The sequence below is a fragment of the Schistocerca nitens genome, chromosome 2 (genome assembly GCF_023898315.1).
Source record: "Schistocerca nitens isolate TAMUIC-IGC-003100 chromosome 2, iqSchNite1.1, whole genome shotgun sequence".
NCBI classification, from domain to species: Eukaryota; Metazoa; Arthropoda; class Insecta; order Orthoptera; family Acrididae; genus Schistocerca; species Schistocerca nitens.
Genome location: NC_064615.1, coordinates 1,050,673,814 through 1,050,696,163, shown reverse-complemented (window position 1 = coordinate 1,050,696,163; position 22,350 = coordinate 1,050,673,814). Strand labels below are relative to the sequence as shown.

The 22,350-nt window shown below is 42.9% G+C and overlaps 1 protein-coding gene and 1 pseudogene across 1 annotated transcript; both read left to right on the top strand.

The window, feature by feature from the left end:
- Positions 1 to 3,435: 3,435 nt before the first annotated feature.
- Positions 3,436 to 22,129, top strand: LOC126235532 (trypsin-1-like). Its single transcript, XM_049944251.1, has 7 exons — positions 3,436 to 3,484; positions 3,991 to 4,089; positions 10,967 to 11,100; positions 13,653 to 13,744; positions 16,377 to 16,489; positions 21,492 to 21,691; positions 21,986 to 22,129. The coding sequence occupies exons 1-7, from the start codon at positions 3,436 to 3,438 to the stop codon at positions 22,127 to 22,129; spliced, it is 831 nt and encodes a 276-aa protein (XP_049800208.1).
- On the top strand, positions 14,330 to 14,447 carry LOC126237699 (5S ribosomal RNA; annotated as a pseudogene).
- Positions 22,130 to 22,350: the final 221 nt, after the last annotated feature.

Here is a 22,350-nt window from a genome sequence, read left to right as displayed (position 1 = left end):
CAGTGGTTGCCTCCCTGTTTCACGATGTTCCAATTCCTCGAGCTGTCCCTGAACAATCCAGAAACAATTTCGAATATAATAGCTATGGTGGTTCAGTTCTCATAGTGTAGGGAGGCATAATGTTGCATGACCTCCAAATCGTCACCAGGCAACGTTACTGCGGCACTGTACTCCTTCCCCATGAGCGTCCATTCGGGAGCGTATTAGCCTCTGACATCATGGATGACATTATGGATGACAATGTGTGACCGCATCAAAATGAGCAAGTGGAGTAGCACTTGGAACGAGAGGATATCCGGCGAATAGACTGGCCTTCCCGTCTACTTCGAGCTCGTATGGGATGTGTTGGGGAAACGTATTTCAGCACGCCCAGGTGGACCAACGGCCAGCCAGCACTGTGAAGTCGCAAGTGAAGGAATGGGGCGCCCTACCACCGAAACCCCTTACCAAATGCATTGCCCTCCGTGGTGATCTCTCGCCCTATTAAGAGCCATGTAACGCCTGTTTAATGCAAGGGTACCATCATGAACCGCGGTGGCTTCAGTATAATTACTGTCCGTGACTAAGAGTGTCATTTATGATCGTGTCATTGCATAACTCATTCAGTTACATTCTCTACCACAGCAGATATTTCTAGGTATGTTCCGTGGCAGAGGTAGAGACAGAAGCACTTCATGTGAAAAATCACTTTCCTATTTAAGTTTTGAACACCAGCTTATTTACGAAAGCATAACGTGTCAGAATGTTCCTTTTAAGTGGACATTACAGAGAGATCGTCACAGAGAAACATTTCCAATCATTATTCCCTCCTCTTTCTCTAAATGCTTTCCATGAAAACCCCACGCCCTCTCTACATCACATCCTTAAATCAACAACGTCATCCGTCCGTCCCAACCCCGTGTTACCCGAAAACACACCAACACAAAGAAAAAGGTCAAAAATGTGCTCATTTTTTTCGATGAATTTTTCATAACGAATCAAGAAATTTGATTCTTGGCATTTTCAAAGTCTTGAGAAGTAAGACCCATTCACTTAACAAACACTTTTTACACCATATTAATTTCATGAATTCACATTTACTTATTTCAAAATGTGTTCTCTGCCTATAACAGCTCACCGAAATCTGAGTCAGGTGAGGAGATATAAGGCCAATAAAGGTTAAAAACATTATAAGAAATTCAGTACATGAATAAAATTGAAGCTGAAATGAACTAAAAAAGAGTTGCTGACAGCATTCAACGAGTTTCAAGAAAAGTACACATTTTCAAACTGGTAATTATTTCTTGCCTTAATATCTCTTGTGTACATCGATGCACCAGTATCCAACACATGTCTGTGGTATTTCCTCAAGTCACTGGCTCAGGGCAGTCCGACGGAGGTGACTGTGCTCCTTGCCTTCCTCCTCCACATTTGAGTCCCAAACACGCCTAGTCGACATTGAGAGCTCGTCAAGCTGAACGGTATTTCATTTTCGACGAACAAATACTAACTACCAGAAGCCTTCTCAACGAAATGTTTACAAATATGCGGTATAACGCTGACTAAGCTCATAGAACACACATTCAATAATCTACAACAATAACATGGCCAAAATGGGTAAACATAATATTAATATGTGAAAATACTTTTTCGAATCAAATTCAGTGTGCATGGATGATAGGGCGACAATGTTACAAGTTTGTATAATTTTGAAAAATATGCCATCACAGCAGCCAGTATTACACAGATCACTGATTATTATTCCTATAATACAGGGGAGCAGAGCTGCAGAATCTAATTCATATAGTTTGATTTACATTGTATTGTTTTATGGCAGTGTTTAGAGAATATTTACTTCCAAAATATATTCGAATATGTTAGGTTACTTCTTCTTCTTCAAGGTTTAGGTACTTGTGCCCATTCCTTGTTGACTCTTCATCGTTACCTCCTTCTCTGTCTTCCTACACCCCTTCTTTCACTTGGCTAGCGCAGCATGGCCAGACGTGGACTCCATCTGCAACCATTATTTGTAGGTGATGTTTCCATAATGTTTTATTTTGTTCAATATTTTTGCTAATATTGTAAATATCTAGTTCATTCCTGATATATTCATTTCTTGTAAGATCTTTCCTGGTAGTACCTCTCATTTTTCCGAGAAATCTCATTTCTGCTGCTGGTAGTTTGTTTTTATCGCGGTTTTAGGGATCCACGACTAACTTCCATACAGCAGTGCCGGTGTACCCATGGCTTTATAAAAGTTTAATCATGTACGTAGTTTGGAATGGTTTGTTTGTCATTCCACATACTGACTAGTATTTACTAATATTATTTTCTATGTCCTTGTCTCTGTCATAGCTTACATCGCATCCTAAAAAAAATAAAGTTGGAGAAGTGCTCAAGGAGTGTATTATCTATTATTATTTTCGAACGTGTGGCGTATTTCCCATGATGAACCTTGATTTTAGTTCTCATCGTTGATATTCGAAGGTTATATTGTCTCTTCCCTAATCTACGTAATCTAAAGACGGTTTTTTCTAGTTCACCTTCACTTTCTTCCAAAACACTAAAATCGTTTGCGTACTTAAGTACATTAACATATTTATTTCTATTAATCTGTATATCCATACTTACTTCCTGTCTCTAATTTTTTATCGTGTCATTTATGTATACATTAAATGAGGTTGGTGGTAGGCTACAGCCTTGCTTGAGTCCGTTATTGATACAAATTTCTTCAGTTTTATTTTTAACGACTTTTATTATTATTTTTTGTCCACATGTAAGCTTTTATACATGGATACAAAAATAATAATAAAAGATGGTAATCACAAAACTGAAGAAATCACTACCAATGGAGATTTAAACAAGGTTGTAGCCTGTCACCAACCTTATTTAATGTGAATTTAAATGAATATAAAATCCCTCTGTTAAAGCTGAGTTTCATAAAACTGTCTTGTCTTTGTACAGTGCTACTACTCGAAACATGAAAAGGCTTTTATGATATGCGTTATGTCTTTCCACAGAGACGTTACTAAAAGACAGTAAAGGTCGCAACGTGAAATACACAATTAGTAACAGTCACATTCTTGCACGTTGTAGGGCTGAAATACTTGTCTCTTTGCTTTCTGAAAAATGATATTATCGAGCGTTACACAAAGGATATTCTTGTGATCTCTAAATGCGCTCTTTTCATTTGCTAATTTCAACCCACTTATCATTAACTGCATGGAAGATGAATAGCTATCGCACGATGATGGAAAACCATTCTTTAGATAAAAACCTGATTTCAATTACTGTTTGTTATACTGAACGAAGTACCAGCGATAACATCAGACGCTAATCATTTCAACTACTCATTGTAATTGCCAGTATAATTGAGCGTCACCTGCTCACAAGCCATCACTGAAACGTGTATATAAACCATCGCATGCTGTCCAGATCGTGACAATCCTCCTGAAGATGCTCAGACAGACACTTGTCGTCTTGGCCCTCGTCGCCTGCGTGTTGGGTGAGTACTTACAGAGGAACAGCACATAGCAACGACGTAAGAGGTCAGTCTTCAGAGGACAGATAGCTATCCTCAGCTTTTGTGAGCAGCTGAAATTGACTTTAAATCAGGTCCAAATTACTGAAAGCTCCATCTTGCAAACAGTGTTTCTCCAATAGAATCTTCATGCAGTCCAGTAGCTACTTATAGGATCAACTACCACTGAATTCTTCCATAGCAGTCATATTCGCCATTCTGTTCCGGTTGCCGACGATGCTGGTCTCCTTCTCTGTGGGATGACGTCAGGAAAGTGTTTGAGTGGTGTGGCGCGTATTGTACAGCAAATGTAACTGTTATGTCTAAAATGTTCTTCAACGGCTCAGCTGCAAGAACGCTACCCGTCGAGATTCCTGCTCATATTCCACTCCAGTTAATTTTTAAGTTGTTGTAAATACCAAATAGATATTTTTGGTTCGGTACTTCAATGTCTACTGGGTCCGCTAAACAACGGATGCATTTCGCTACAGGTTCGAGGCTGCCAGTGCGTCGTCTGCCCTACACTGGAACATCTTGGCGCTTCTCTGTCTCCAGGGGACGCATCTACGGGGGACACGACGCCACCAGAGGTGAGCATCAATTTCCTAAGGGTCACCCCTTGACATAATGTACTCGATTAACTAAGTGTTGCTGCTCCCATGATGAGACAGCGTAAGTGACTCTGAAACTGGGATCACGGATACACAAAAAGAAACGTAAGTTGCCGGTTCTATTTCATCACTAGAATGTAGTCTTCTGATCACTAGGTTGTCAGCCAGTTTCTTCGGTTAGATACTAGCTCCAAACAATTCATCGGTGTCTAATAAAGGTGTTCTTACAAGGAACACCTCGGGTGCGAGGTCGCAAGTTCAGTCTTCTGTAAAGCTTATCTGAAAGTGTTGTGTTGACAGTTTAGACAAGAAAATCATTAGCTGCTAATGACTCACGGTGTATATCAGGAGGGCAACAGAAAATTAGTGTCCGGCAGGTGTAAAGATCAGTCTTCTATGGGATGTATGTATTACACTTTTACATCTGCATCTACATCCATACTCCGCAGGCCATCTGACGGTGTGTGGCGGAGTTGGTTCAAATGGCTCTGAGCACTATGGGACTCAACTGCTGAGGTCATTAGTCCCCTAGAACTTAGAACTAGTTAAACCTACCTAACCTAAGGACATCACAAACTTCCATGCCCGAGGCAGGATTCGAACCTGCGACTGTAGCGGTCTTGCGGTTCCAGACTGCAGCGCCTTTAACCGCACGGCCACTTCGGCCGGCCGTGGCGGAGTACCTCTATCGGTTCGCCCTTCTATTCCAGTCTCGTTTTGTTCGTGGAAAGAAAGATTTTCGGTATGCTTCTGTGTGGGCTCTAATCTCTCTGATTTTATCCTCATGGTCTCTTCGCGAGATATACGTAGGAGGGAGCAATATACTGCTTGACTCCTCGGTGAAGGTATGTTCTCGAAACTTCAACGAAAGTCCGTACCGAGCTACTGAGCGTCTCTCTTGCAGAGTCTTCCACTGGAGTTTATCTATCATCTCCGTAACGCTTTCGCGATTACTAAATGATCCTGTAACGAAGCGCGCTGCTCGCCGTTGGATCTTTTCTATCTCTTCTATCAACCCTATCTAGTACGGATCCCACACCGGTGAGCAGTATTCACGCAGTGGGCGAACAAGTGTACTGTAACCTACTTCCTTTGTTTAGGGACTGCATTTCCTTAGGATTCTTCCAATGAATCTCAGTGTGGCATCTGCTTTACAGACGATTAATTTTATGTGGTCATTCCATTTTAGATCACTCCTAATGTCTATTCCCAGATAATTTATGGAATTAACTGCTTCCAGTTGCTCACCTGCTATATTATAGCTAAATGATAAAGTATCTTTCTTTCTATGTATTCGCAGCACATTACACTTATCTACATTGAGATTCAGTTGCCATTCCCTGCAAGATTCGTCAATTCGTTGCAGATCTTCCTGCATTTAATGCATAGAACATCGTCGACATTCAAGAAATGTTCAAAACAAACAATTAACTTATACTATCAATATCGAATGAAACAAACAGCTCCACAGTGGTCACAAAACTTCACCCCATAAAAATCGAAGGCGAACTCCTAAGGAGTCACAAACAGTGCAGGGCGTTCAACTAGGTATGCACTGTTCAAGGAAGCATACGAAATCATCTTGGTGTAACTGGGTGATAAGTACTGATGGAATATGATGGGATGCGACGGAATGTGAAACAGTCTGTCGTGAAACTATCTTTTAAGGCGTAGCTGCAGATAATGTGATAATATGTTTTTAGGGACGGAAGAAACCAACGTACAGAGGCTAAATTGCAACGTCACACACTTTTGAGGAGGATTAGTTTGTGCTAGAGGAATATTATTTTTACACGCAGACCAGGAATAAAGCAAAAGCAAGTAATTTTGACCAGCTATTGGTCAAAATCAGTGCTCATACCAGAGTTGTAGTTACCTTACGCCCATTTCTCACTCTAGCTTGCTATGACGTAAATATTCCCTACTACCCTTGCAAGATCACGGACACGAGAATGAGGACAGAGCTCCTCGAACTTCTCGCAGCACAATAAATATCTTTTCAGCCAATTTTACATCCAGATTAACTGTCGGCGTAATTGTATACGAAAGCGTTAAAGAGCTGATTTTAGTTGATCATGATACAGTTCTCTTACTATAATTCCCAGGGTTCCTTGCATATGCATTTCCTCTTCAAATTCCACTCGGTTGGAGCTGAAAACAAATGCCTTACTGATTGACAGAATAAGTTTATTTATCTCATCCACAAATTTTTGGACATTCCAGAGTGTGGCATGTAACGTTAAGTTGACGCATTGTTTGAAATTTCGTTACCTTACGTCTGCAGCAGTGTCAGAAGCTATGCAGCCATCCACTGATTCCCTTGAAATCATTGTAATCTATGTCGCTCGCAATTTGATATGCATAGCTTAGCAGGTCACTAGCATGCACATCCTGTGAACTATATCGGGAATCCTTGAACGGGCAAAAACCAGTTTTTGTAACAAGTGCGCCTTGTACTCCTTTGAGTATCAGTAGTTTTTGTCATGCAGTGCACTGCCATATTGCTGCAGTCATATTCGGAACCTGTTCATAAAATTTTACTATGCTGCTGGTGATATTCCACGTACATAATTGTGTTTAGTTCTCGCTCTTTGGACAACGATTGTCCTTTACTACGTTTCAGTGGAAACGGGATTTGTGGCACTTTGTCCGACAAAGATGATGAAGTACATAGCTCGATGACTTTCACTATCACATTCTCTTGTAAAGAACGTGTCGTCGTTGTTATACGCCTCATCTTCGTTATCCGCACAGTCGAGCGTATACGACACCACACACTGCACTGCCTCATCTTGCAGAAACGTTAATATTTCATCTGCCACTTCTTTCCCAATCTGCGAAACTCCTTGGGTTCCTTTCTGTCGAAATGTCAATTTCGGTAGCTGTTGTTGTGGATGTAATGCAATGTTTGCGTTGTTTATCGTTGCCATTGTTCTGCTTTGTATCGACATGACTAGCCCTGTAGCACTATTGTGAGTTACTCGTCGACAAAGCATTTCAACTACGCTCCGTAGCCTCCCACTGTGCTCATCATTGGACACCTCCAGTCGCGCCCCCTGTTGCAATTGGCAACCAATATTGTGGTTGCATGGTAGACAATATGTGGGGCGTCGAATGCCGTAAACATCATTTGCTTATTGCGACCACGCACTCAGAGGTTTCCTTGTTAGTCAGACGTTTACGTTATAGCTGACGTGTTAAACGTAGTTTTGAGGCAAGTAAAATGTGAACATCGTGTGACTAGGGCCTCCCGTTGGGTAGACCGTTCGCCAGGTGCAAGTCTTTCGATCTGACACCATGTCGGCGACTTGCGCGTCGATGGGATTAAAATGATGATGATTAGGACAACACAACACCCAGTCGCTGAGCGGAGAAAATCTCCAACCCAGCCGGGATCGAACCCGGGCCCTTAGGATTGACATTCAGTCGCGTTGACCACTCAGCTAACGGCGGAGGGGGGGACGGGGGCGGGGGGACTTTAGCCAAGTGTAATGGGATCGTTTAACCTAACTGACATATTAAGAGAGACACTGAATAAAATTCAACTTCTACTTTTGGTTGTTGTTGTTGCTGATGTTGTTGTCATTGTTGTTGTTGGGCCGGCCGCGGTGGTCTCGCGGTTCTAGGTGCGCAGTCCGGAACCGTGAGACTGCTACGGTCTCAGGTTCGAATCCTGCCTCGGTTATGGATGTGTGTGATGTCCTTAGGTTAGTTAGGTTTAAGTAGTTCTACGTTCTAGGGGACTGATGACCACAGCTGTTAAGTCCCATAGTGCTCAGAGCCATTTTTTGTTGTTGTTTGGATACAGAAGGCAGAAACTCATGTTCACTTGCATGCGGTACCAGTCAAAAGAGCAATAACGATAAAAACCTACTAAAATTATTTAATAAATTTACATAAGCCGTCTAAAGATGTCAGGCATCCACAGTAGAAAGCGGTTTGATTAAAAAGCAACCAAACAAGAAAACTTGTCCATTCTAAGATGCTGCGATAAAGTTGAGTAAATGGACATATGTTAGGCATGCGCCCCCTTCAATAAAGCACGATGTTCCACATGGAGATTTTGTTCATGGATATACCGATGATAGGGGTTAGGTGGAACGTGGGTGTCCGGGGATGTCAAGAAATAGTTTAAAATCTGAAGGAGAGATGTTCCGATAAACTGATCAGAGTTTGTAGTTCCATAAGCCACCTCCAAACGTAAAGAACCTCGGCTTGCAGGCGGCCACCACAACCAGTCTGTGGGGCATGATGACCGAACGAGGAACAGGAGAATACGTCTGACAGGGACAAGAGCTGGCGAACGAGAGAGTATCCCGCAATGCTGATTCCACGGCCCCGTGTGACCGTTTCCAGCTCAGTTATTGGGTGGCAGAGGGTACTTTAGAAGCGTACCTCCGTCAGCAACACTTTACAAGAGCTTGAATAACGAAAATTAATACCAGCACATACACTTTACTCCAAACGTCGTTTATTCAAAACATGACACTAGTTTCGACAGGAAAAAGGATCATCTTGATTACGATGTTTGGTTTGAGGGGCACTCAACTGTACGGTCATCAGCGCCTATACAAAGTCCCAGTTTTTACAAAGGCCAATTTTTCTTTTACACAGTCCACTTTCACGAATCTTGATGATGAAGACAACACAAACACCCAGTCCCCGGGCAGAGAAAATCCCCAAACTGGCCGGGAATCGCCGGCCGAAGTGGCCGTGCGGTTAAAGGCGCTGCAGTCTGGAACCGCAAGACCGCTACGGTCGCAGGTTCGAATCCTGCCTCGGGCATGGATGTTTGTGATGTCCTTAGGTTAGTTAGGTTTTAACTAGTTCTAAGTTCTAGGGGACTAATGACCACATCAGTTGAGTCCCATAGTGCTCAGAGCCATTTGAACCATTTGAACCTGGCCGGGAAGCGAACACTGGTCCCCATGACACAGAGGCAGCAACGCTAGCCCCTACACCACGAGCTGCGGACGGGTCATCTTCATGCCCTTGCAATACGAAACATACATAGCAGATAGGAAACTATAATGAGAATTCCGACAGTAGAAATCACAGTTTATGACTAAAAATCACATAAAACAATTAGACAATAAAAATTGTATGGCTCTTAGACAAAATAGAAACACCTTCAGTACTCTCTACCCTACGTTTGCTATGAACAAGGAGAGTTATGTACTTACCAGGACAGTAATAAGATCTGCCAAATCCTTTATGAGCTACATCACCAACATGATAGGTGCGAGAAGCAATCACATTACGTGAATCAAAACTATCCAACTCTCCAACCCAGCAGTGGCAGGAGCACTACTATGACCTAAATTACCTAAGGGGAGACAAAACGTACCACCGAAGTTTTGTATATTCCAAACTGGAACACCTACCAATACGGGTTGTACCTTTAATAAAACGAAACAGACTATTAACATAAAACCAAATGGCTACAATTAAAAAAATGCAACAGAAACCTAATGGAAAAACTTTCTTTGAATAAGTCAAACAGCCGGCCGCGGTGGCCGAGCGGTTCTAGGCGCTTCAGTCTGGAACCGCGTGACCGCTACGGTCGCAGGTTCGAATCCTGCCTCGGGCATGGATGTGTGTGATGTCCTTAGGTTAGTTAGGTTTAAGTAGTTCTAAGTTCTAGGGGACTGATGACCTCAGATGTTAAGTCCCATAGTGCTCAGAGCCATTTGAACCATTTGAATTATAATACTGTTCTTGGTTTTAATTTTCGTTACTCAAGTACTTCATGTCCACCTGCTGTTCTCGTCGAACTACCAGAGACTTTACAACAGCGTCCCTTGTCAGCAGTATCCGGCGTGTAAATGCTCCTCATGTGGACTGAGTATGGGTGGAGAGATGTGATCCCGCGCCAGCCAAATCGCAGCCATCGCTCTAGTGCAAGACACAGGTTGACTGTGTCGGAAACCCAAAGAACTGAAAGGGAATAAAATACTTTTAGTTTCCAGTAAATATTCCCACAAAGTCTAACCGTCCAGCACGTACAATTTCTTCAAAGGACGTCATTTCCGTTTCATGGCCGAGAGGAGCTATATCTCGGCTGGATCGATGTCTTCAGTGACAGAATGTTTCCCTCTCATTACAACATATTTCTCCTCCCAAACTCCCACATTTCCCTGCAGAGGAAAGGTTACAGCATGCGCCAATTTTCGACTGTAGATATTGAACAGGGGATTCCTTTTCTGCTGAATCTGCCATTTCATTGACTCCAGTTACCATGTCCATCATATTGTGGCTTCTTTACTGAAAGCTAAACTCCTTGATTTGTACGGTATACTGCAGAGACTTCGAATGGGACAGTTATTTAGAGTGGAAGGGATGTTCTTCTTACAGTTAAAATTAGAAATAATTGCCCTCGCATAACATCACGTAGGTTTCTTTACCATTGTCAATTACACAAAAATTAGGTTTCATGAATAGAATTTCCACTAGATATACTCACATCACAGCATAAGTCAATAAGGTCACGTTTCTTGGCACATAGTGTTAAAAAAATCACATTTCTCTCTGGGGCTTCTAAATTTTCAAAATTTTTTGAAGTGTGTCTGACTGCGGAATGATATCCGAAGGTCAGTGGGTGATGTGGTAACCAATTTGAAGCACTCATCCCAATTGGCCGCAAAGAAGAGAAACAGAACGAGCCGAACAATGGACAGATGGACCGATATCTTACCACACTGCATCTGACAAACTCACGAAAACCTAGACACTAGCTGGGGACTTGACATTATTGTCAAGTTGTTTCACAAGTTATAGCGACAAGACAAATAGAAGACACGTTTTCTACACAGAAGCAGAAATGTTACTCATTGTATGACTCTGATCTTCTTCGCAGGTCAGTTCCCTTATCAGGTGTCACTGCAACTCGTGGTGCTGGGTATGCGGTTCCACAACTGTGGCGGCTCCATCATCTCTAACAGTGCCATCCTCACTGCAGGACACTGCTTTGACGATATTGGATACTACTTCGTAAGTATGCCTACGACAGAATTTTACAGCACATCCACATAACGTTTTCTCCTCAGAAAATTAATGAATTTTGAAGGTTTATCCAGATCTAAAAATGTAGTGTCTTTAGTTACGGAACGTTCCATAATATTCAGCGTACAAGTTATGCAACTGTGGATATTACACAGACAGTTGTGTTTGGGAGTAATTTCATGTACACTCCATTATCTTGGAGTCTAAACACCTAAATAACTAAAACTAAACTGCATCGGATGTCACTCGATGTGGATATGGAGGGGCATGACGTCAGCACATCAGTCTCTGGGGTATTGTCGGTTTTCGTGATCAGAGAAGCTACTTCTCAAGGACTGTGCGCATTCTGCTTGCCACCAGCGCTTGGGAAACCCAGACGGTCACACGTCCAAGTGCTAGTCAAACCAGATAGCGCTGATATGACGGGAAACAGTGTTACCACTGTGACAAGGGCATAGGCAAAAAGCTAAAAAGCCACCATTTCTTTTAAAAAGACATACAATAGTAAAATTAAATCCGATGTTTCCAAAATTTTATGCTCTTATCCAGTGGAAAATTAGGTGAGGTGATAACGTAAGGAATGAGGAGGTTCTGCTTAGTATCGGAGAGGAAAAGAATATGTGGAAAACTCTGACAAGGAGAAGAGACCGGATGATAGACATCTGTTAAGACATCAACTAATGACTTCTATGGTACTAGAGAGAACTGTATACGACAAAAATCGAGAAGGAGACCCAGATTGGAATACATCCAGCAAATAATTGTAGACGTAGGTTTCAAGTGCTACTCTGAGATGAAGGAGTTGGCACAGGAGAGAAATTCTTGGTGGGAAGCATCAAACCAGTCACAAGATTGATGACTCACAAAAAAAGAGAAATTTGTGTTCTAGTTTCTGCTCCAATGAACAATTCCGTTTTGCATGTTCTGTCTGTTTTCAAAGACTTGTTTTAGTGACGAACGAGTATTTGAACGATATATTAAACGTAAACGAAAAAATAAACTGGTGGAAGGCAGACAAGTATTACAAGCAGCTGATAAGAGTTCACTTACAAAACCTGACAAATTATGTACACTAGTTGCCATTAAAATTGCTACACCACGAAGATGACGTGCTACACACGCGAAATTTAATCGACAAGAAGAAGATGCTGTGATATGCAAACGATTAGCATTTTCAAAGCATTTACACAAGGCTGGAACCGGTGGCGACACCTACAACGTACTGACATGAGGAAAGTTTCCAATCGCTTTCTCATACACAAACAGCAGTTGACCGGCGTTGCCTGGTGAAACGTTGTTGTGATGCCTAGTGTAAGGACGAGAAACGCGTACCATCACGTTTCAGACTTTGATAAAGGTCGGATTGCAGCCTATCGCGATTGCGGTTTATCGTATCGCGACATTGCTGCTCGTGTTGGTCGAGATCCAATGAATGGCAGCAGAACATGGAATCGGTGGGTTCAGGAGGGTAATACGGAACGCCGTGCTGGATCCCAACGGCCTCGTATCACTAGCAGTCGAGATGACAGGCATCTTATCGGCATGGCTGTAAAGGATCATGCAGCCACGTCTCGATCCCTGAGTCAACAGATGGGGACGTTTGCAAGACAACAACCATCTGCACGAACAGGTCGACGACGCTTGCAGCAGCATGGACTATCAGCTCGGAGATCATGGCTGCTGTTACACTTGACGCTGCATCACAGATACGAACGCCTGCGATGGTGTATTCAACGACGAACCTGGGTGCACGAATGGCAAAACGTCATTTTTTCGGATGAATCCAGGTTCTGTTTACATCATCATGATGATCGCATCCGTGTTTGGCGACATCGCGGTGAACGCACATTGGAAGCGTGTATTCGTCATCGCTATACTGGCGTATCACCCAGCGTGATGGTATGGGGTGCCATTGGTTACATGTCTCGGTCACCTCTTGTTCGCATTGACGGCCCTTTGAACAGTGGACGTTACATTTCAGATGTGTTACGACCCGTGGCTCTACCCTTCATTCGAACCCTGCGAAACCCTAAATTTCACCAAGATATTGCACGACCACATGTATCACGTCCTGTACGGGCCTTTCTGGATACAGAAAATGTTCGACTACTGCCATGGCCAGCACATTCTCCAGATCTCTCACCCATTGAAAACGTCTGTTCAATGGTGGCCGAGCAACTGGCTCGTCAGGATACGCCAGTCACTACTCTTGATGAGCTGTGGTATCGTGTTGAAGCTGCATGGGCAGCTGTACCTGTACACGGCATCCAAGCTCTGTTTGACTCAAGGCCCAGGTGTATAAGGCCGTTATTACGGCCAGAGGTGGTTGTTCTGGGTACTGATTTCTCAGGATCTATGCACTCAAATTGCGTGAAAATATAATCACATGTCAGTTCTAGTATAATATATTTGTCCAATGAATACACGTTTATCATCTGCACTTCTTCTTGTTGTAGCAATTTTAATGGCCAGTAGTGTATAATATTCAGCTGATGACATAAAACTATTATCTGGTTGAGGGTGTAACATTTCGGTGACAGGCCGTGGCTGGAGACCACGACTTGAGCAGTGTCGAGGGCAGCGAGCAGGAGATCCGCGTCTCGGAGCAGATTGTACATCCCGACTATCCTGGGTAAGTATGCTATACAGCAACCGTATCCTAAAGGAGATAAAATTACGTCATTTTCGTTTCTATGAATCATGTATTATCGCCTGTTGGTATATACGTCCACACAATTAAGTTGCCTTAATGGGCGTTTCAAGTAAATATAGCTGCATTGCACTGGAACACGTTGTATTGCTCGGAATAGCGCCATTTCAGGTACGTGAGTCGAGAACATATGAAATGAATATCACTACTTGCAGATGAATGTGAAAGAATTAGTGGTGTTAGCTCACACAAATTTATTTCAACGTAGATTTTTCCTGGTTTCTTATTATGCTCATACAGGGTATTTGAGAGATGATGTTATTGTTTTGTACGTTTTCGCACACAATGGTAAGGAAAGGTGGGCTGGAAAGTGATGCAGCAGAAGATTTACTCAATTTTATTTCTCCAAAAATACAAAGACTGCCGCGCGAAGTGGCCTCGCGGTTTGTGGCGCATTGTCACGGATTGCGCGGCCCCTCCCGTCTGAGGTTCGAGTCTTCCTCGGGCACTGGTGTGTGTGTTTTTTTCTTAGCATAAGTTAGTTTAGATAGTGTGTAAGTTTGCGGAGGCAACGGCTTTGCCTCGGTGGATACACCGGTTCCCGTGAGATCACCGAAGTTAAGCGCTGTCGGGCGTGGTCGGCACTTGGATGGGTGACCATCCAGGCCGCCTTGCGCTGTTGCCATTTTTCGGGGTGCACTCAGCCTCGTGATGCCAACTGAGGGGCTGTTCGACCGACTAGTAGCGGCTTCGGTCAAGAATACCATCATAACGACTGGGAGAACGGTGTGCTGACCCCACGCCCCTCCTATCCGCATTCTCCTCTGAGGATGACACGGTGGTCGGATGGTCCCGATGGGCCACTTGTAGCCTGTAGACGGAGTGGTTTGGTAAGTCTACGGACCGATGACTTCAGAAGTTTTGTCCATTGGGAATTAACACACGTCTGAACAAACACTCATTACAAATAATGCAGCAAGAAGCAGAGTTCACATATTATGTCAACAAGGAAGAGACTCACTCTACCAAGCGTTGCACGGAAGAGGTTCCAAGTACAAATGGGATGAGCGGCTGCCGCCGACCGCCCTATCTTTCAGCGCTCATAGTCCAGACCCATTGCAAGCGCGTCCAGCGTGTAAGCACCATTGCGTCCATCAGATGACGTGAGACCACTGTCGGAGTCAGATGGAAAATCGCTATTCTGTTGCCAAATTCGCTAAGCCAGTAGAATGGTACCGATACGTGATACCACAGTTACAGACTTTCAGGGAGGTTAGAGAAGGGTAAAAACATCAATTTTAAGTAAGGAAACCTGGTCTGGAAATGACCGACTCGAAGCTTATAAGCGAAAATCTTTCCGAAACGCCGGCCGGGGTGGCCGAACGGTTCTAGGTGCTACAGTCTGGAACCGCGTGACCGCTACGGTTGCAGGTTCGAATCCTGCCTCGGGCATGGATGTGTGTGATGTCCTTAGGTTAGTTAGGTTTAAGTAGTACTAAGTTCTAGGGGACTGATGACCTCAGAAGTTAAGTCCCATAGTGCTCAGAGCCATTTGAACCATTTTTTTCTTTCCGAAACCTCCTACAATTGGTATCTTTTACTGCAAGCTCTTTGCTTCTCATACTCTGTGCGTCGTTACTACAGGGTGGGACAAATAAAAGTGGCACAGATGAGTGGCAGCAGTAACAGCGGACGAACAGACCTTCAATTACTTCCAACAGGATGAAGAAACTACCCATGCAGCCGGCATAGCCTTGGACCATGTTTACACACTATTCACGCCTGACAAAGTTGTTGCAAGAGGTCAGTCGGGTTGCGGCCATAGCTGGCCTGATCTGACAATGTGCGATTACTTTTTATGGGGTGCCCTCTATTCTAAGGTGTATCGCAACAGCCCTGACAGTTTTCAAGAACTGCAACAGAACATTCCGGATTAGATTACAGCAGTTACAGCAGTCCACCCTCGATCCGCCTTCATAAAATTGCTGACGAGGACCCAAAAGCGCCAAGAGATGAATGGTGGTCACTTTAAACATCTGCAATAGTAACTTTAGTACCGTATATCCCTTCTTCCGTTGTGTTTCTTTGTACTCTGGATCTCTGTTCTGTGGGCCACTTTTATTTGCCCACCGTGTACAAAACAATAAAAACATTTCCATTAAACATGTTCTCTGAGGTTCATACATTAAGAGCTATGAGCCGTCGTTCATCTTTTCTACTCTCAAACGATCTGTTATACTGAGCAAGCTCGTTAGGGACGCATTTTAGAACCGATGTCTATTAGATAACAGTTTTTCATTTTGATCCCTGATACTCCTTCCAAAATATGGAAAACAAAGAGCTTGCTGTAGAAGACGTCCACTGTCAGAATTATAAGAACGATTTTAGCTTGTAAAGACGACTCGGTCATTTCCAGACCAGGACTCCCTTTACCTCACAATGATACGTTTACCCTTTCCGTCATCCCTGAAAGTGTTTTACATCACCACGGAATCACCCTATAAAAATAAAGCCGTTTTCGAAGAAATCAATGTTGAAATTGATATAACCCTTACATCTTGAGAAAGCACGTACTGTACTCCAGTGACAGCAAAAAATTACTTTTCTCCTTTAGGGGCGTCGCCGTAGCTGCCGGCGACATTGCAGTATTCACACTGGAGTCTCCACTGACTCTGAATGATTACGTCCAGGTCATCACCTTGCCCAGTGCTGGTTCAATTCCTGCAGGTATGCAAATTGAGATTCGTAGCTGTAGAACGTATGATTTTCGATTTTACGTCAAGAATATTTATAGCTATAATATTTAAGTAGCTAGAAAGTTAGTTAATCGAAGTGTTATCGCTATGGACCTCTCCCAACGAACCATGGACCTTGCGATTGGTGAGTAGGCTTGTATGCCTCAGCGTACAGATAACAGTACTATAGGTGCAACCACAACGGAGGGGTATCTGTTCGAGAGGCCAGGCAAACGTGTGGGTCCGAAGAGGGGCAGTAGCATTTTCAGTAGATGCGGTGGTGATTGTCTCATCTGGCCTTCTTACGTTATCCAAAATGGCCTGGTTGCGCTGGTATTGCTAACAGCTGCAAGCAAAGGGAAAATGCAGCCGTAATTTTTCCTGAGTGCATGCAGCTCTACTGCTAGGTTAAATAATAAAGACATACACTTCGGAATAACATTCCCGAGATAAAATAGTACCTCAGTCGGATCTCCGGGTTGGTGCTATTCAGGAGGCTGTCGCCATCAGGACATACAAAACTGGCGTTCTATGTATCAGGGAGTAAATTGTGAGGTCCCTTAATCAGGCAGTTAGGAGAGAAAATTTAAAAAGGGAAACGGATAGGTTAAATTTATACATAATGGGAGTTAGTGAAGTTCGGTGGCAAGAGGAACAGGAGTTCAGGTCAAGTGAACACGAAGTAAAACAGTGATAATGCAGGAGTAGGTTTAATAACAAAAAAGGAAAAGAAAAATAGCAAAGCGATTAAGCTACTACAAACAGCATATTGAACGCATTATTGTAAACAAGACAGACACGATGCCCAGACCCACGACAGTAGTACAGGGTTATATTCCAACTAGCTCCGCAGATGATGAAGAGACTGAAGGAATGTATGATGAGAGAAACAAATTATTGAGATAGGTAAGGGAGACGAAAATCGTCTGTGTTGGAGGATCGAATTCGATATTGGGAAAAGGAAGAAAATAAAAAATATTAGGTAAATATGGGCTGGGGGAAAAGAATGAAAGAGGAAGCCGTCTTGTATAATTTTGCACAGAACATAATTAATCATCGCTAACACTTATTTTTAGAACCATGAAAGAAGGCTGTCTAAGTGGAAGATTCCTGGAGGGACTTGAAGGTTTCAGATTGATTATATAACGGTAGAGGTACAGATTTCAGAAACAGATTTTAAACTGTAAGACATTTCCAAGTGCACAAGTCGACTCTGATCACGATGTATTGATGATGAGCTGTAGATTAAAACTTAAGAAATTGCAAAATTTAGGAAATTAAGGACATGGGATCTAGATAATTTGAAATAACCAGAGGTTGTTGAGAATTTTAGAGGAAGCATTAGGCAACGATTGACAAGAAAAAGGTACAGGAATACAGTAGCAGCCGAATGAATAGTATTGAGAGAAGAAACAGTGAAGGCAGCAGAGGGTCAAACAAGTAAAAAGAATAGGTAAATAGACAGGATCTTGCAGAAATCCTTGGATAACATAGGAATCATTTAATTTAATTAATAAAAGGCGAAAATGTAAAAATGCAGGCGAAAGGATATATGAACGTTTAAAAAATGAGATTGACAGGAAGTGCAAAATGACTAAGCAGGAATGGCTAGTGGACAAATGTAAAGATTTAGAAGCATAGGTCAATAGTGGAAAACTATAACCTACAGGGAAAGTGAGAGGTCTTTGGAAAAAAGAAAAGCATCTGCATGAATACCAAGAGTTCAGATGGAAAACCAGCCGTAAGCAAAGAATCCAAAGTTGAAAGGTGGAAGGAGTATATAAAGAGCCTCTACAGTGAAAGTGTACTTCAAGGCAGTATTGTACAAATGGAAGAGGATTTAGATGAAGATGAGATGGAAGATATGACACTGCGAATCGAAGTAAGGCCCCTGGAGTAGACGACATCCCTTCAGAACTACTTATAGCCTTGGAGGGAAGCAGCCATGATACAAACCTTCCACTTGACGTGCAAGGTGTATGAGACAGGCGAAATACCCTCATATTTGAAGAATAATATAGTTATTCCAGTTTTAAAGAATGCCAAGTGTTGATAGGAGGGAACATTACCGTAGTATCAGTTCAATAAGTCATAGTTGCAATGACAGAACTGGTAGAAGCCATTCGCTGTGAAGATCAGTTTGGATTCCAGAGAAATGTTGAAACACCTGAGGCAATATTCTCCCTGCAACTTCTTTTAGAAGATACGTTAAGGAAAGGCGAACCTCTGTTTATAGAACATGTAGACTTAGAAAAAGCTATTCACCATGTCAGCTGGAATACGCTCCTTGAAATTCTGAAGGTAGCAGGGGCACAATAATGAAAGCGAAAGGGTATTTACAACTTGTACAGGATTCAGACGACTGTTACAATAGTCTACGGGCATGAAACCGAAACAATGGTTGAGAATAGAGTGACAGTTTTATAGCCTAATCCTGCTGTTATTCAATCTGTTCAGTGAGATAGCAGTAAAGGAAACCAAAGCAAAATTTTTAGTAGGAACTGAATCCCAGGAAGAAAACTGTGGTGTCACCGCCAGACACCACACTTGTTAGGTGGTAGCCTTTAAATCGGCCGCGGTCCGTTAGTATACGTCGGACCCGCGTGTCGCCACTATCAGTGATTGCAGACCGAGAGCCGCCACACGGCTGGTCTAGAGAGACTTCCTAGCACTCGCCCCAGTTCTACAGCCGACTTTGCTAGCGATGGTTCACTGACAAATTACGATCTCATTTGCCGAGACGATAGTTAGCATAGCCTTCAGCTACGTCATTTGCTACGACCTAGCAAGGCGCCATTACCAGTTACTATTGATGCCGTAAAACATGTACTGTCAAGATCGATGTTCACCAATTATGGATTAAAGTTAAGTATTCCAGCAGCTACGTACGTTTTTTGCTAGTCTAATTTCCTTGACCTTTTCCAGACCTCACGCCAGCCTGCATGAGCTAAAACGCGTGCCTTTCGGCTTCCTCTCATAGTGGGTTGGCGCTCTTGCCAATCCACAACAAAACCTTTGACGTTTCTCGATGATATTGTGATTCTGTCAGAGAGAGCAAAGGACTTGGAAGGGCAGTTGGGCGAAGTACACAATGTCTTGAACCGAGGGTACATTATGGACGTCATCAAATGCAAAGCAAGGATAATGGAATGCAGTCAAATTAAATCAGTTGATGATGAGATAAATAGATTAGGAAACGAGACACTAAACATAGTAAATGAGTTTTTCTACTTGGGCAGAGAAGTAACTGATTATGGTCGAAGTTGAGAGTATATAAAATGTAAATTCCACTGTTTCTGAAGAAGAGAGGTTTGTTGACATCGAATATAGATTTAAGTGTCAATAAGTTTTTTCTGAAACTGTTTGTATGGGAGTGAAACTGTGTATGGAAGTGAAACATTATCGATAAACATTTTTGACAGAAGAGAACAGAGGCTGTTGAAACGTGTAATAAATGAAATACTGAAGATTAGATCATGTAACTAATAAGGAGTTGGTACGAGCACGGGGCTCACAACCCGAACCACACGCCACTGTTAAGCACTAATGAAGGACTGGGTCCCTTACTTCGATTGCACATAATTCACTAAGGTCAGTCCAACACATTTATTTCAAATAATATAAATGAAGTTACATTTGAATCTGTCTGACACTAAACCGGAATAAAAAAAACAATTTCAAAATCAGCTGATTTAATGCGTGAAGCGCGAGTTAAACCAATAACCAGATAAACTAAACAATTCACCGTAATTCAAAAGAAAGAGAAAAACAAAATTGAATCTATACACCCCACTGACAAATATCCAAAACACCTTACAATACTACTCAAAGGAATACACTGAAGTGGGGAGCAGTCGTTCACCCAACGCAACACTTCAAAATGAGTTCAGCAACACAGCTGCGTGCCCCAGAAAACAGCACGACATTACATACACATCATTCGACGAATAACAAATTTTCATTAACATTACGCCACTCCTGTTTGAACTGCAGTGTCCCAAAGAAACAGGCGTTTATTCAGAAAGAACAACTTTTTTATATGTTTAAATTACAGCATTAAGGAAGTCCAAAATACGTCCAATCGAACCCCCCCCCCCTTGCAGTTGACGCAAAATCTTTCACCTTTCTAGGCGGAGGCTGAGCCAGAAACACAGAATGCCACAAAAACACAGTTTTGCTGTGAAATCTTACAGGACACCTGGAAGCAGTAACAAACAAGGATTCGGCACCCACAAATAACACAGGCTAAGAGTCAGGCTGGGAGCACATCCTCCGAGATCTTGTTCACACTATGCTCACCACAAACTGTAGACATTCCGGCCGAACATCCGCTTGCGGTGGCTGCCAGTAGGACGAAGCAACAAACAGGTTCACGCCGTGCTTCTTACACAGGCACCTCAATTTGTACAAACATCTAGGCCAACACCAACTCCGGACTCCCTTCTCACTGCGAGGCTTGGCACAGTTTATACGAAATACCTTCCAGGCAACCAGTAACCGCCGCAGGAGTTTTACGTTTAGTAAACAGCCCCAGCGTGGCACTGGAGAGAAAAGAAATTTGTGACACAAACTGACTACAAGAATGGATCGGTCGATAGTACACATTTTTGGGCATCAAGGAACCACCAGTTTAGTACTAGAGGGAAGTGTGTGTGTGTGTGTGTGGGGGGGGGGGCTGGGGGGGGGGCAAGAATTGTAGAGGGAGACCAATTAATTCATTAAGTAAATTCAGAAGGACGTAAGTTGCAATAGTCTTCCGGAGATGAAGAAACTTGCTCAGGATAGAGCAGCATGTAAAACTGCATCAAATCTTTCTTGCGACTGAAGGCCACAGCAACAGTGCGAAAGAACAGTTGGTATGTGAGTCCGCTGAGGTTTTAAATCACTTATGTATACAGATTCACACAGATACAATGCAGAACGTCGAGTGTCTATCCGACCCGTTATAGGAAGATTGTTACAGTTGCTGCGATTTACCATTGTATATTTTTTAGGAGGATCTGTCGCGGTCCTTTCTGGATGGGGTGAAACTGAGACAGCTACCACACCTAACATTCTACAGACTGTCGACGTCAGCGTCATTGACTACGAAACATGCAAACAAAACTTAGATGACCTGAATATGGATGATAATCCGCTTACAGACACTATGGTCTGTACAGGACCGCTCTATGATGGCATCTCCGTTTGCAGTGTAAGTAACTACTTGCTATGTTTCTGCTCGTTTACTCCAGCATATGTCTTGTAATTCCAATCTAGAGATCCTAGATCCATCATTTTCCATTCATCTAATGACCGGAAAATTGAGTATATATGTATTTGTTTCCGAACATTGGAAATAGTTTTACTCAACTTTTTTTATATTCCCAACAGTTTTAGTTGTGACGCTAACTGATTGACGCTTTGTTCCTACAAAAGTTCCTGGGTTTAATTTTTCATGAAATACTGATATTCCTCTACTCACTCCGTGATGTTTCATTGTGTTCAGGGTGACTCCGGCGGCCCCCTGGCGCAGAACGGCGAACTGATCGGTGTGGTGTCCTGGGGAGTGGACCCGTGTGGATACCCAGGCGCTCCGTCCGTCTACACCAGGGTATCCGCTCACCTGGACTTCATCAACCAAAATATCTGAACAGGCGCTTCACGTGTATAAGTGAATTTACGTGCTGTGATACGTTTACCTGTAATAAACTACCTCCCACAGGCTGCAAACTATTTGAATAGCCCATTACCAGTGTAGTGACTGGTGTGGAACTTGAGATAATGGTAATAAGATTACCATTGTAGAATCGTTGTTCATTTTTTCTATATTTTCCAATCACATACGGATATCTCACAGCAGAGCAACACAAG